Source organism: Salvia hispanica, chromosome 6 (assembly GCF_023119035.1).
Source record: "Salvia hispanica cultivar TCC Black 2014 chromosome 6, UniMelb_Shisp_WGS_1.0, whole genome shotgun sequence".
NCBI classification, from domain to species: domain Eukaryota; kingdom Viridiplantae; phylum Streptophyta; class Magnoliopsida; order Lamiales; family Lamiaceae; genus Salvia; species Salvia hispanica.
The window spans coordinates 1,468,281-1,484,973 of NC_062970.1; the positions used below are offsets into that span (position 1 = coordinate 1,468,281).

General features: G+C 37.4%; 2 protein-coding genes and 1 pseudogene across 2 annotated transcripts; all 3 read left to right on the forward strand.

Moving 5' to 3' along the window:
* The first annotated feature begins 6,001 nt into the window (after nt 1-6,001).
* Nucleotides 6,002-8,878, forward strand: LOC125191846 (cytokinin dehydrogenase 4-like). The gene is made up of 5 exons (XM_048089267.1): nt 6,002-6,574; nt 7,218-7,345; nt 7,567-7,818; nt 8,047-8,303; nt 8,480-8,878. Exons 1-5 carry the CDS (start codon nt 6,013-6,015, stop codon nt 8,766-8,768), a joined length of 1,488 nt encoding a protein of 495 aa, XP_047945224.1. The 5' UTR covers nt 6,002-6,012; the 3' UTR covers nt 8,769-8,878.
* A 598-nt stretch (nt 8,879-9,476) lies between these two features.
* Nucleotides 9,477-12,861, forward strand: LOC125196189 (CRM-domain containing factor CFM3, chloroplastic/mitochondrial). The gene is made up of 7 exons (XM_048094599.1): nt 9,477-10,463; nt 10,617-11,076; nt 11,167-11,297; nt 11,379-11,729; nt 11,797-12,246; nt 12,335-12,394; nt 12,488-12,861. The coding sequence occupies exons 1-7, from the start codon at nt 9,480-9,482 to the stop codon at nt 12,542-12,544; spliced, it is 2,493 nt and encodes an 830-aa protein (XP_047950556.1). The 5' UTR covers nt 9,477-9,479; the 3' UTR covers nt 12,545-12,861.
* A 1,732-nt stretch (nt 12,862-14,593) lies between these two features.
* Nucleotides 14,594-16,666, forward strand: LOC125193440 (annotated as a pseudogene).
* Nucleotides 16,667-16,693: the final 27 nt, after the last annotated feature.

Sequence of the window (16,693 nt, forward strand, 5' to 3'; positions counted from 1 at the left end):
TTAACAACAAAGGAAAGACAAAAATATGAAATTGTATCAAACAAGGAGGATTATAGGAGAAAAGATGTTTTTTTTATGCAAAACTATAGCAAATGTGGTCTCTATTTATAGAGGAAGAAAAATTATGAATTTTGATATAATTTTTATAATTTTTAATATAATATATTAAAGATATATAAATTTTAAAAAATATATATCAACCAATGAGATTGTGCCATTTGACACAATTTCATTGGATGAAGGGATGAAGACCAGGCGGTCGGTGGTTGGGGTGAAGGAGGCCACGATCTTGGAGAGAGGGAGACCGCTCCATCAATTTTTCTTTTTTTAAAAAAAATTGCAAATGAGGTGGCGGTCGACCGTTTTAACCGATAAACATGGTCTCACGGTGTCCACAATGGTAGCCCCCTTGGGCATGCCGAAGTCACCAAAACTTGGGCATGCCCAAAAATTTGGCCATTTCCAGAAAAACTTGGTCACCACAATGGTGGAAGCCCAAGCCCCAAATTAAAATGATTTTTTTATATTTTTTTATTATATTTTAATTTAATTAGAATAAAAATTATTGGACTATAATAATAAAAAAAATGAATTAATTTTAAAATTTTTGGCAATTACAAGTAAATATATTTATTGAAAATTTATATTTTAATTATTTTCATAGGGCGTGAATTGAAATCACAATTCTTAATTTTAAGTATCCCAATTTAATAGGGAATTAGTTTTAGAGATAATTCGTTTCCTAAATTAATGCTAAATTAATGCATACAATTTCTCTCTCTCTCTCTCTCTCCATAAAACCGGCGTCTTTCTCTCTCCTTATTTCTCTCTCTGCACTTCATCTTCTCCAAAATTCATCTCCATAAAATTAGCAAAAACCGAAAAAATCAAAAAAATTCAAAAAATAAAAAAAATAATAATTAAGTTTTGTCGCCTCTCTTAAAAAATTCGTCTCAATTTTATGGCAAAATTACTTAGAACCAACCTGGTTTGATGTAAAATGATAATGTGTTGTTTAACATATAGCTTTCCTAAGTCCTTTATGAAGCAAAAATGTTTTTTCCAATCCTCCTTGGGTTTGTAGTGAGGAAGTTACCGAGGTAGACCTGCCCAAGGTTTACTGAACCGGCGGTTAAAACTGAAATCGTAACCTCCGGTTATGGTTCCGAACCGAAACCGTGAAAATTTACCCGAACCGAAATCGTCAATTTTTGAACCGTGGTTCGGTTCAGGTTCAAAAATTTTCAAACCGAAACCGTGCCGGAATCACCGGTTCCGGGCGGTTCCAAATCGGAACCATGAAAAACCGTGAAATCAAGCCGGAACTGCAAAAAACCGACGGTTCAGAACCGTAAAAAACCGTCTGTTCGAAACCGAAATCTAAACTGGCGATTTTGAAACTGAAACCGTAACCACGAAACACCTTCGCGGTTCGGTTCCGGTTCAACAATTTTCAAAACCGAAACCGGCGGTTTCGAACCGTAACCGCCGATTCCTGAACTGTGGGCACCTCTATATCGGGGTGGATGACATATTCGAATTTAATGGATTTACTAGGATATGATTGTCGAGTTTAATGGAACTTTTCGCCCCTCATAACCCCGCCAGTCAAAAGAACAACAAGGGGCTTCTACCATATTGTTCTTTTCACTTATTTTTATCTGTAAAAAATCATGCACTCGCATATGGGCCTGCGGTGGAGTCCGTTGAGCTCTGATCCGATCTGGATTCACCATTGATTGGAAATATGTTCTCAACTATGTAAATGTTGTACCTGGCTTAATTTTATTTAAGTAATTGAGCATTTTATATTTTTTTTAGATTTGAAGGTCATCTAATCTAATAACTTTATTAACATTTGAGAACGAAAAAAAATTTACTACTATTACTCTATCCGTCGCATAGTAGATGTCACACTTGAGAGATGGTACGAGCTTTTAGGAGATGTTATTTTGTGTGTTAAGTGGTGAGAAAAAATATAATTTTATAATTGATGTGAGAAGGAACTTTTTCCAAAAGAGGAAATGTAGCATTTTTTGTGGAACAAACTAAAAAAGAAAATGTGACATCTACTATGCGACGAAGGGAGAACTATTTAAAGTGGAAAAATGAATAAAATAATAAAGTGATGGTTTTATATAATCAAATTGACTTACCTGGTAAACAACTAATTGGTCAAGTAATCAATAATTAAAGTACATTTCATTGTCTAGAAATCTTTGAATTGAAATAATTTTGATCTTATGGAAATATGAAGGTTTCTCGCAAAATTGTGTGAACATCAGCAAAGATTTCGTTGTTTAAATGTAGATTGTGATTGTATGTCAACCAAATCTAAAATCAAATTTCTAAACAAAATTTTTTCTATAGACAATCGTGGTCCCATACATTCACATCTATCAACCTTCAATATTTTGTCTAAACTAATTAGTAGTGTACCCTCACGATACTATAAATAACAATATAATTAATATAAATGGATAAAAGTATTGATAGTCATGGAACATGAGATTCAACAGATTTAGTGAAAGTGATTGGAATGGAAAATAGAAAGAGTCGATAGTTTCAAGAATTGGTTTTTTTCTAAAAGAAGGATTAGTTTTCAATTAAATCACTGTTTGCAAGATATTGCAATAATAATTCGAATATTTTAAAGATTGTGATTTTACTATATTGAAGGATCAAATATGCATTATAAATTAAGTAGTACAGTAGCAGTATATTTGAAAGATTGTGATTTTACTAATTTGAAGGATTAAACATGCATTATATATTAACTAGTACTAGTATATATTTTAAAGATTGTGATTTTACTAAATTTTAATAAGTCATAGTAATAAAAACAATCCCTTAAAACATTTTAGCCAGAGAGATTTATTACTACAAAATTACAAATCAATGTTTGCTAGGAAAATGACAACATTTCATATTGATTTTGACATCACATAAGAAGAAATTAAAACGTGCGTTCATATCTCCTTGACATCTAGTACACCCAAGATTTGCATCTTCCTCTTTAAGAAATTTGAACTTGTCCATTCACAACAACCAGATCAATACAGATCTAGTTAATTATTACATGTTGGAAATCATACTAATTATTAAGAAAAAAATAGTAACTCCAAAAGTAAGACTTTTATTGATTGAGGATGAAGTATTGAGTATGAATCCGACTTAGACTCCCCTAACCTAATTTCTCATCGCGATCCTTCATATTTTTAAAAATTTGTGCTGCTGAAAAGCAAGACTTTTATTGATTGAGTATGATTCTGACTAGTACTCCCCTAACTTTTCACATTACATCTCTTCATATATTTTTTAAAATTCGAGTTGCTAATAAGTAAGACTTTCATTGACTGGGGATGAAGTATTATAAATAAATGGGAAATTAATCTATTTGATTAATGGGTAAATTGTCAGGAAAACAAATATGGAGTTTGGTCAAATTTAGGTTCTTCCCTCAACTTTAAAAATCAATTTGAATATTCATGAAGTGGATTTGTTCTCAGTTATCCTGCGGCGAAATCTTCTAGTGAAATTGTATATGACATGGAAGCTGATAAGTCATGTGGAGGTCATTCTCGACGAGTTCAACGATGTTGTCTATTTATAAAGAAAATGATGTCATTTGGTTATAAAACATCAATAATATATTACATGAATTAGAATTTAACCAAATTTTATACATAAATTTTCCTTACAATTTGTCTTTGATTAATTAATTATAATAGTAAAAGGAAGTTTAAATGAACCAATGGTGTCCCATGAAAATGACAATATATAGCAATGGATTGAATGTGACTACACCACCAAAATCTCCAAAGAAGTTGCAAAGATTCAAGGGATCATTCTCATTGGGAATTACTATTATTATTGTCTTTTTATAATAGCATATCTATTTTGATGGTACGAATAAGATATGCTCTTGTAATGTGTCAAAATATGCGTGCTTATTAAATATTAATATTCTTATAATTTTTGAATTAATTACAGCTATACAAATGAAATTGTGACAAAATAGAAATGTGTTGGTGGGGACAGAAGTTTTCAATTAGGTTAAATATCGAATTAAATACTCCATCCGTTCCTAAAGAATATGCAATATAGAATCGGCACGAGTTTTAATATAAAATTAGTAAAGTAAGAAAGAGGCAGAAAGAAAAGAAATTAAAATATTATTAATGGAGAATAAGTCTCGCTTCATTAGAGATAAAATACTTTTTAAAATTAAAAAGTCCATATTCTTACGAGATAGACTAAAAAAGAAATAGTGTATATATATTTTTGAGGGGCGGAGGGAGTAATAATTATTTGCTTTTAAATTCATGAAATTTTACATTATTTTGAAATGTTAAACATCAAGTTTATGTTTTCTCGTCTTCATTCGATATTTTCATTCTGTAATGATTTGGATAGAGAATTTGATTTTATTATTTTTACTGCTAATTTTTATTCATAATTACTGCATTATTATATTTTGAGTTTGAGCATTTCGTAATACAAATGTTATAGGCCCCATCAAAAGTCAAATATTTTCAGTGATGAATATCATTTCTTTATAATAACATTGAAAAGGGATTTTTTGCTTATATTAAGAGATTCTAAACTCAGCCAATTAATACATTTATATTTCTATGACCATGATTTCATTTTCAAAATATGATAGTAACTTTTATTAAATTTGAAATTCAGTATGAGAGTAACAAGAATCCTAAATTTATTTTACTTACGTTACGTGGGCCATTGTTGGGCTGACTAGATGAAGCCCAATAAAATCTAATATACGATCCACAAGGAATCGTCATTGACATAAAGTTTACAACTAATTATGGTTTATAATTCATCACTAGAGTTTTATTTCATAACTAAAATTTACTGATCCATCAATTCATAATTATAACTAATTAAATTGAACTAAAAATCAGTCAATTTAATACACAACTAAACAAAAACCAAAAATGATAAAAAAGTTGGCAATCAAGTGCAACTTTGTGCCGAAATATTCACGTAATTTAGTTATTAAGTCATGTCGACTCAAAATGTTGATCAATTAGAGCATCATCGGAGGCTAGCGGATAGGCTAGCCGATCGCGGGCGCTAGCCGATCCGCTGGCCGATCCGCTAGCCACCATTGCGGCAATTTAGGCTAGCCGATGGGCGAGCTCTAGCAGATTCGTGGGCGCTAGCCGATCCGCTGGTCAATGCGCTAGCCGCCATAGCAGGCTCAATTTCGGCTAGCCGATTGCATTTTTTAATGTATTTTTTTTATGAATTTTTTTAATTATGTAATATTTTTAGGATGTACCTTTTTTTAATTTATATAAAATTATTGCATTTTCCTGTATCTGTGTCGTAAATTTAATTCCGTATTTTGCGTGATTGTAATTTATTTATTTTTTATAATTTTGTTGGCCTATGGCTAAGCTATTGCTTGTCCAGATGATGTAGCAGGAAGGGTTTTTTGTCCTGATGATGTGATAAAATGAGTTTTTGGCTGGACTATGGCTGACATATAGCTGGCCTAAAGCCATTGGAGATGATCTTACAAAATTAGGTTAAACCAATAATATAATACTCCCTCCGTCCCACTTTAGGAATCCCGGTTGAGTCAGGCACATGTTTTAAGAAAAAAGTGTTTAGTGTGTAATAAATAAATGTTTTAGTGGATGTTGGGACCCACTTTTAGTTGAGTGTCCAATAAATAAATGTTTTAGTGGATGTTGGGACCAACTTTTAACACTTTTTTATTAGTTGTAGTGGATGTTGGCACCCACTTTTAACACTTTGTATGCATTTTTTATTAATTTATCTCAACCGGGACTCCTAAAGCGGGACGCCCAAAATTAATCAACCGGGACTCCTAAAGCGGGACGGGGAGAGTAATTTACAAAAAAATAAAGTCAAACAACTTACCCTAACACCTCATTTCCACACCTCTATAAATATAAACAAACCAAACCCAACAAGGCAACAAATACAATTAAAAACCAATAGAAAAAAGAAAAAAAAAAAATGCAACCTTCAACACTCTCAATTCTCCTCATAATTTCCATCTCATTCACAATAATCACCTCTGCCGCCGCGTACAAACCGGAGATAATAAAATCCGACGCCGCCTCCCTCTCTCTCGGCTCGACCGACTACGGCAACATCGTCCACGACATCCCTCTCGGAGTGGCCTACCCTTCCACGGAGAAGGACGTGGTGGAGCTGATCAGGGCTTCCCACGCGTCGGGGGAGCCCTTCGCGGTGGCGGCCAGGGGGCGGGGCCACTCGGTGAGGGGGCAGGCGATGGCGGGAGGCGGAGTGGTGGTGGACATGACTTCGCTGGGGAAGGGGAAAGGGAAAGAGAGGATTAGGATTGATTTGGAGGGGATGTATGCGGATGTTGGGGGAGAGCAGCTGTGGGTGGATGTGTTGAAGGAGGCGACCGCGGTGGGAGTGGCGCCCGTGTCGTGGACGGATTACGTGTATTTGAGCGTGGGAGGGACGCTTTCGAACGCGGGGATAAGCGGCCAGGCTTTTATGCATGGGCCGCAGATTAGCAATGTTGTTGAACTTGATGTTGTCACTGGTGAGTCTGAGTCCTATCACGCTCTTTTTCTTTTCCTCTCTCTTACTTTTATTTTTTGTTTATTGTTTTATTGCTTGTTGTTTATGTGAATTTTTTTTGGGGGGAGGGGGGTTTTACTTATGTATTGTGGTTTACATGTTGTGTTCTGGTCAATTTCGTAGCTTTTTTGAGGTCGAATGTGCGTGACTTTTTTAAATTTTGCAATTATCGATAAATGTGGCGATGAAACGGTGTTGTTTTGGATTAATCGGCGTCATTTTGTTCAACACGGCGTCGTTGTGTTTGGTTCTGTCGAGTCAGTTTCGATTTTTGGGAGAAATTTTAGAAAGTTGGGATTTTACATATGCATTCTAGTTTTGTCCAAGGATTTTTTTTGTCTGAGTTATATTTGATCCTGCGTATTAGTTTTGGTTTCTGATGAAAAGTTGGATGTTGTGATTTTATATAATAGTTTTAATTTGTTTAATGTTATGTCTAGCTAATTATAATTGCGGATTTTTTTTTTTGAAGATAGGAATGTGAATGTGTTTATTTTCTATTTTATGATAATAGGGTTTAATTAATATAAAGTGGGTATTTAGGTGATTGATTTCATTGACTTTGACAGAATAATAATTGACGAAATTTGCATTTATATGATTAGGGAAAGGAGAATTCATGACATGCTCAAGGACAAGAAATCCGGAACTATTTTTTGGAGTGTTAGGTGGTCTTGGACAGTTTGGTATTATTACTCGAGCAAGAATTGTCTTGGACAAAGCTCCCACAAGAGTAAGTCTTTCTTTACTTAATTAATCACGTTTCTCACAATGAAAATAAATAGTAAGTCAATTAGTGATATACTACTTGTTTGACTAGCTAATATCTGTGTAATTAAATTAGATTTTGTTTCGTACATTAGTTTGATTTGATGACCTTATAAATAATTATTGACGTTATTTATAGTACTACATACTTATTTTTAATGTTTCTGTCTAATTTGTGATGAATAGGTGAAATGGGCGAAGTTGCTTTATAGCGATTTCACAACATTTACAAGAGACCAAGAACATCTGATTTCAAACAACGCGTCAAACTACGTGGAAGGATTTATCGTTACAAATGAGAATGCGGCAAGTGACTGGACATCGTCCTCTCCTTCCCGCAAAGCCGAGGTGGCTGCTTTGCTAAAGAAGCAAGGGGTCCTTTACTACATTGAACTCGTCAAGTATTACGATAATAACACTGCTGCAACCATTGATCAGGTACAGTACTCCCACCATCCATCCATTATATGTAAGAAAACAGAGTGGAAAAAAATAGTGTAATATGTGTCTCATTTTACTAAAAATAAAAAGTGAAATGAGACACTTTATTGTAACATATATTTCTAGCAAAATCAGATATCTTTTACGGTGGACGATGAAAGTACAATAGTACTTTATATTATTAAGTTAGATATGTATACTAATTTTAAAGTTGACCTTGCTTAGGAATTTGATACATTATTGAAGGAGTTGAAGTATATGAGTGGTTACAACGCAACAACAGATGCTTCATTTGTTGAGTTCATTGATGAATCTGGGGACATAGACAATGGGACACCACCACTGCCATCTCACCCATGGCTCAATCTCTTCATACCCAAATCTACGATAGTCGAATTCAATGCCGGAGTTTTAGCTGGCATGCTCCCCAAGCTCAATGATACGTCCGGCATCTTCATCTTCTACCCGTTCAACAGAAACAAGTAAGCCTATATATGTGTGTGTACCTACTTTTTTTACCTTATTGAGAGGTATAACTATGATTGTTTTGGTCAATTTTCGCAAGATCATTAATAGAGTCTGAATTAGGGTTTCCCGTGAAAAAATACTTCGACTTGACAACATTCTCACAATTGTTTTATGATTAATTCGCGGGCAGATGGGATGACAGAATGACGGCAGTGGTGCCAGACGAGGAAGTATTCTACACTCTGGCGGCGCTGCACACAACGCCGCAAGATGGCTACAAATCCATGGATGAGTTCAACAATGAGATTTTGGAGTTTTGCAAAAGCAAAGGGCTAAAGGTGAAGCAATATCTTCCAAATATAAAGTCCAAGAAAGAATGGATGGACCATTTTGGGACGAAATGGGAAATAGTTGAGAAGAGGAAAGCCATGTTTGATCCAAAAAACATACTGTCTCCTGGCCAAAGGATTTTCAATTGATCAATTTTTTTCTTTTCGGAGTTGTATGCATCTCTCTATCTTTTGCCGGAGAGATTTATATATGATGGCTTAGATGTTCCCGAAAAGATAGAAATAATTGGTTGTTGCTAAAGCAATCTCTTAGAATGGTGACGGCACCAGAAATTTAAATATGCTTATTCTGAAATAAAATATTAATAATAATATTAAATATTCAATTTTAATATTATTTCGCTTCGTTTGTACTCCCTTCGTCCCACATTTGAAGTCACTTATTGTTATGGCTCGGGTTTTAAAAAAGAGTTGAAGTGTGTAATAAATGAAGTGAGATGGTAGAGTGTGTAATAAATGGAGTGAGATGGTAGAGTGTGTAATAAATGGAGTGAGATGGTGGAGTTGGTTGAAGGTGGATCCCTTTTGACTTTTGATTTTTGTTTTGATTTATTTTAATGTAGATAATAACATTTTTATGTAATTTTGATGAAAAATGAGGTAAAATTGTATTATCAAATATGAAAAATTCTAAAAGTGACTCTTAAACTGGGACGGACTTTTAATGCAAAAAGTGACTCTTAATCTGGGACCAAGGGATTATTATTACGTGGAAAACCAAAAATTTGAAGGGTGAACCGAAAAGGGTTAATTGAGAAATAAGGGGAAGTAGAAGGGTCAGATTGAGATTTTGAGAAATTAATATCGTTAAATCTTGTAAAACCTCAAAACCTCATCGCCATGGCGATTTCATCACTGCCATCCAATTTCTTCTTATCTCCTTCTTCAAACACCACTCCCCCACAGTCTCTCTTCTTTCTTTTGTATCGCGCAAATCCCCTCTCTTCAAGTAGAGCTCAAAAACTCAAAATTTCTTGCTGTCAGCAGACTGTTCAATTCGACAAAGAACCCAATCTGCTGAAAAACAAGAAGAGGAAACCGAGGCCAAGTTTTCTCGAGCAAGTTCACGACAAATGGTCCCAAAAGTTGCCTTCTTTACGGGAAAATTTCCCGTGGCAAGAGCAAGAAATCGGCGATACGAATTTAGAAGAAATTCAAGAATTTTCGTCCGATGTTTCTTCGGTGAAAGAACCTAAAAGGAGCAGTCGCGCAAGCGAGCCGATTCGTGCTCGAGTAGAAATTAAGTCGAATTCAGCTCCTTGGGCTCATGGAAGTGGAAATCGGAAAGTTTTTATCTCTGATGGTTCGAGGAATTTTGCAGAAAATGTTGGAAAAGGGGCTAATTTGGCGAAGGATGAGATGATAGATGATGATAGTGAAAGGAAATTCCGCGAATTGGATGAAGCCCCAATTGGATTACCTCCAAAATTTGAGAATTTGGAAGCTGGGAGAGGCGAAAGTGCTAGTGTTATGGAGAACCCGCCAACTGTTTGTGGAAATGCAAATGATATTAAGAGCTCTGCTGGTGGAGGTGATTTAAGCAAATCGCCGTGGAAGAGAAGGAACAGTGTTGAAACTGTGACGAAGGACAGGTTTAGGGATAGGAAAACGGTTTCAGCAGAGAGGTCGATACCCGAGCACGAGCTGAAGAGGCTTAGGAACGTGTCGTTGAGGATGGTGGAGAGGATCAAAGTCGGGGCAGCTGGCGTGACGCAAGCGTTAGTGAATGAAATCCACGACAAGTGGAAAGACGAGGAGGTCGTCAAGTTGAAGTTCGAAGGGCCTCCTTCGAAGAACATGAAGAGAACGCACGAGTTTCTTGAGGTTTGCTGCTTGCTTTCGTATTGTTTTGCTGATGATAATATGACTTTGTTGCTATTGGCATAAGAAAAATGTTTGCTAGTTAGTTTGATCATGTTTGGAATAGATATGCTATGTTTCTTCGCATAATTTTAGCTGCATTGTGTTGTGTGTCAGAGTAGAACTGGAGGTTTGGTGATATGGAGATCGGGGAGTTCGGTAGTGTTGTACAGAGGGCACGCGTACAAGTTTGATTGTGTAAAATCGTATAGCCAGCACGCAGATGCTGAAGAATTAGGATCTTCTGGAGAAGATTCTAATAAGAGCGTTGAACGTGTAAATAGAGCTGCCCAGTCGTCTGGATTGTATAGTTCAGATTATTTTCTGAGTTTATCCGAAGAAGAGCAAATGGATTTAAGCGAGTTGAACCTTCTCTTGGATGAGCTCGGTCCTAGGTTCATGGACTGGACGGGTCGGGAACCAATTCCTGTTGATGCAGACTTGCTTCCGGCCGTTGTTCCTGGATACAAGACTCCATACAGACTTCTACCTCATGGGAGTAGGAGAACGTTGCGTGATAAAGGAATGACGTTCTTGCGTAGGGCAGCAAGGGCAATGCCTCCACATTTTGCCCTAGGTATATAAGACCTATGATCGTGGCATATTAAATCGAACTATCGTTGCTGTTGTTGCCTTTTATTGGTGCTCTGTTTGCTTGTGGATTTAGGGAGGAGCCGACAGCTACAAGGTCTTGCTGCAGCCATGGTGAAGTTGTGGGAAAAGAGTGCTATCGCGAAAATAGTCATTAAACGTGGTGTTCTCAATACCAACAACGAAAGGATGGCTGAAGAACTCAAGGTTGGGATGCATACCTCACGTTTTATTAGCATTTTTATGTTTCTTTTTTTGTTTAGTCAATAATTTGAATCAATTTTGCAGATATTGACGGGAGGAACGCTACTATCGAGGAACAAAGAGTATATTGTTTTATACAGGGGTAACGACTTTTTGCCACCGCGTGTTTCAACTGCACTCGTAGAAATGGAGAAGCGCACAGGCTTCCAGCAGGATGAGGAGGAGCTGGCTCGGCAGAGAGCTGCTGCACTGATTGAGTCGAACTCCAAAGCATCCAGGCAGCAATTAGTTGCCGGGACCCTGGCTGAAACCGTGGCAGCAACTTCACGGTGGGGGAACCAACCTAACGACTCAGAAAAGGAGAAGATGTTCAGAGATGCGGCTATTGCTAGACAGGCTGCTTTGGTCGAATCTCTTCAGAGGAAGCTAACTCTTGTACGTAATACGTTATATTTGAATTCCGTTTTTTTTTTTGCAATAGTTACTGAACAAATATCTGCAGGCAAAGGGGAAGATCAGAAACGCAGAGAAAACCTTGCAAAAAGTGCTGAAAAATCAAGAACCAGAAGAACTCCCCACTGATCTGGAGACCTTAACCGATGAGGAAAGGCAATTGTTTCGTAGGATTGGGTCGAGCATGAAACCTAAATTAGTTCTAGGGAGGCGAGAAGTATTTGGTGGCACTATTGAGAATATGCACTTGCACTGGAGGTATCGCGAGCTGGTAAAGATTTTGGTTGAACGGAAAACCTATGCACAAGTCAGGCACATTGCGATCTCACTGGAGGCCGAGAGTGGTGGAGTGTTGGTTTCTGTTGAAAGAACCCCTAAAGGCTGCGTTATATTAGTGTATCGTGGGAAGAACTACCGGCCGCCTCCTGTCATTAGGCCCCAAAATCTCCTCACGAAGAGGCAAGCGTTTGCGCGTTCCATTGAACTTCAGCGGCGTGAGGTAATATCTTGAGAAAATACACCTACTATGTTTTTTAACGGCATATAGAGAGAGTTTATTCACGCGTAATCTATTGAACGATATGCAGGCACTGATACACCACGTTGTAGAACTCGAGGAAAGAATTGAGAAGATGAAGCAGGAACTAGTATGACTTCTTGCTATTTTCTTGGAGTACCAGAAGCAAATGCCTGATTTCTCACGAACACCGTGTTGTTTAACGCGTGATTCTGATGGACAGGATGATATGAAGAGTGAGCATGGCAATGGAGTGAAGGCCTTGGAATCGAGCGTCTGAAGACAGATGAGGAGAATGTGGCGACGTGAGAGAAGATTTAGCATCATGGTTCTAGCAACTGCCTTTGCGTTGTGGAGTGATTTTTACACGAGATCGATAGAGTCTGGTGGAGGCAAGAGGAGGCGAACGAGACGAGCTCGTGAGGAAAAGTTGACTCGATCGGCAACATCTCCACTGCCTAAACTCCCAAAGATAGTCCCTCCACATCTTGGTGCAGTGTGTAATTTAGTCTTGTATTTCAAATTCTGAGCATTGTCGTATGTAATTAAAATCTGTTTCACACATTAATATTTAATAGTGTTGTTACATTTTGTGAATGAAGTAACTTATTTAGGAAAAACGATGAATCTTTAGAATAAAACAAAATTCTTTCCATACATACGTCAATTAGGAGAAGCACAAATTTGAAGGAAATTTGATGTTGCTTTCAATAATTGAGTATGAAAATTTTCATATTTTAAAATGTGAAAGTATATATAGACGCTGGTTTATGTTAAAATGACAACCCCTCTTAAAATGACACCGTGACACCGCTTATACAGTAATATTATAAACGCTACACAGCAATATTACAAACACTACACAGCAATCTATAGATTGTTGTATAGTGTGTCGGATATTGCTGGACAAGAAATATTGTTGGATAAAGACCAGCAAATTGCTAACCGTCTTATTCCAGATTTTTTTTTTTTGGTCACGTGGCAGCTTATTATTCGTCCACGTGTACAAATAATTGGCTATGAATGGTGGTACGGTGTTATTTTAAGGGGTGGTGGCACCCTAACATGCCCCGGGTATGAAAATTTCCATATTTTAAAATAGTAGTATGTTAATTTCTACATGGAAAGTTTCCATAGTTTTGGAAATTTTCCATATTTAAAAATAATGAGTGTATTATAAATAAGTAGGGATGTCAATCGGGCCAGCCCAACGGGTTTCAGGCCAACCCTATTCGGGTTGCGGGTCAATCGGGTGCGGGCTAATCGGGCTGTGATTTTTTCGGGTTATAAAAGTTCAACCCTAACCCTAAAAGCTCGGGTTTCGGGCTAGCCCAATGTGCTAATCGGGTTGCTACCGATAAAAATTACTCCCTCCGTCCACGAAAATTCGTCCCGGTTTGACCGGGCACGGGTTTTAAGAAATGTAATGGAAAGTGAGTTGAAAAAGTTAGTGGATTGTGGGTCCTACTTTTATATATTAGTTTTATAATAAAATGTGAGTAGAAATGAGTTAGTGGAATATGGGGTCCACTACCAAAAATGGTAAAAGTGAAATGGGACAAATTTTGGGGACGGACGGAAATGGAAAAGTGAGACAAATTTTCGTGGACGGATGGAGTAACATGTATTCAATCCAATAAATAATGGTGAAAATTAGTTATAATTATAAAATATTTAATTATGATAAATTTGAGATATATGCTTAAACCCAAACATAAACATGATCAAATACTAACATTTGAGATTTATGCAAAATAAAACATAAACATCAAGAAATTTTAAAGCATGTTTTAGAAATTTAAATATATTTTTTTAGTGAATTTGAAGTTTCTAATTTATATATCTATTATTATGTTAATAAAAATTTAATATATAATTCATATATTTAATATATAAAATTGAAACTTCTTTTTTTAAGTAATCTATATTAAAAATAACCAATGAAGTGTCGAATTAGAGTCAAACAAATAGAATAGAAATTTTATCGGATTTTCGGGCCAGCCCATCGGGTTTCGGGTCTGGCCCTAACGGGTTGCGGGTTAATCGGGTGCGGGCTAATCGGGCTGTAATTTTACCGGGCTAGAAATTTTCAGCCCTAACCCTGTAAATTTAGCGGGTTATTCGGGCCGGCCCACGGGTTGCGGGCTACATTGACATCCCTATAAATAACTGTCCCAAACGGACTCTTTTCATTCCCACGCTTTCCCTCTTTTCAAATTTCCCTCTAAATCCCTAAACCTCGAAATCCTCTCCTCTTCTTCATCAAAATTCCGGCCACCGGAAAAGATCCTCGGTTATCTATTCCCGAAGAAGTAGAAAGAAGTTGAGAATGTGGAAGAACACAGAAGATGAAATTTTGAAGGCTGGCATTATGAAATATGGGATGAATCAATGGTTCAGAATCTCTTCTCTGTTGCCGAGGAAGTCGGCCAAAGAGTGCAAGGCCCGATGGTATGAATACCTCGCTCCCTCGATCAAAAAAGTATGTTCCAAATTCTCTGTTTTTTACAGTTTTATTTTGGATTTGATTGATTGATTGCTTGCTAATTCTATTTTGCTGCTGGTTGTGTTATGTTATCTGTATCAGATTAGATAGAAATATTTGGAAATTGGAGTAGATTTGGGATGATTATACTATGCGACAATGTTAGAGTATCTCCAATGGTACTTCGGCCAGAAATCGGCCAGCAGTTTCTCCCCCTGCCACGTCAGCAGCACTAAAAATCCACCTGCCACATCAGATTTAGGCCAGCCGCAGTAAAAATAATTCAAATAATACTACATTTACGGAATTAAAATCACAATACGGAATTAAATTTACGACATATATACGGAAAAAATTCGTTAATTTTATTTAAATAAAAAAAGTACATTAACTAAAAATCAAAAAAATTACATAATAAAAAAAAATCCGGGCTTCCACACACGAGCCACCGCCCCACTCTACTCCTCACTAATTTATTAAAAAAATACATTAAAAAATGTTAGTATGTCTTGAATCTGTATTAGTTCTTAATTTTGTATTGGGCCTAGTTGTTGTTGTCCATCGTTAGATGTTGCTCTTGTACAGAAATTTAGAGAGAGAGAAAATCGCGTTTATATAGGTTTTTAAAAAAAAAAATCGAAAATCAGCGTTGGCCGATCGCTGGCCGATCGGCACGCCACAATGGCGGCCAGCGCACGCTGAAATTTTGGCCGATTTTGCGCTGGCCGACTCCAATGGTTCGGCTAGCCGATCGGCCAGCGCGACGAATCGGCTAGCCGGACGCTAGCCGACCATTGGAGATTCTCTTATAGTAGTTGTTAACTGTTATTGTTTGTGAACTGGCCGGAACTGATCCACTTCCTTCCGCGATATTGCAGATTCAGCGAAACTCATGCCCGCCCAGTGGAGGACAATTGCCCCCATTGTTGGGCATACTCCTTCGCAGTGCTTGGAGAGATACGAAAAGCTTTTGGATGCAGCCTGTGCCAAGGATGGCGACTATGAACCTGGTGATGACCCGAGAAGATTGCGCCCTGGAGAGATTGGCCCCAATCCGGAATGGAAGCCTGCTCGTCCTGATCCGGTGGATATGGATGAAGACGAAAAGCAGATGCTTTCTGAGGCTCGGGCTCGGTTAGCCAACACTAAGGGTAAGAAGGCAAAAAGGAAGGCCAGAGAGAAACAGCTTGAAGAGGCTCGGAGGCTTGCTTCGTTGCAGAAAACAAGAGAGCTTAAAGCTGCTGGAATTAGCCATAACAAGAGAAAGAGATCAGGAGGAATTGATTACACTGCTGAAATTCCCTTTCAGAAGAGACCACCACCTGGCTTTTATGATATTGCTGCTGAAGATCGTCGGCCTGCTGAATCAGTCAAGTTTCCTACAACAATCGAGGAGCTGGAAGGTGAAAGAAGAGTTGACAGAGAAGCTCGATTGAGAGAGCAGGATATCGCAACAACTAAAATAGCAGAGAGGTGGGATGCTCCGTCTGCAAATAAACTTAATGATCCTGAAGCAGTTCGAAAAAGGCGCAAGTTAAATCTCCCAGCCCCAAAGATTTCTGACTATGAGTTGGAGGCGATTGCTAAGATGCGAAAACAAGAAAATGCTGCGAAACGTGCTATTCTTGCAAGTTATGCTCAGAGGACTCCTGCTGCAGCCCCAAAGATTTCTGACCATGAGTTGGAGGCGATTGCTAAGATGCGAAAACAAGAAAATGCTGCGAAACGTGCTATTCTTGCAAGTTGTGCTCAGAGGACTCCATTGCTCGGTGGGGATAATCCGATGCTGCCTCTGAAGAAAAAAAGGATACTGCAACACCAAATCCTCTCATGACCCGTCTGCATCACCAAAACGTGATTTTTTTTGTTTTGGAAAACAGACGATCGGCCTATGCAATGATGCCTGTTAATAATTAGATAGTTTTATAGATGCATTATATCAAG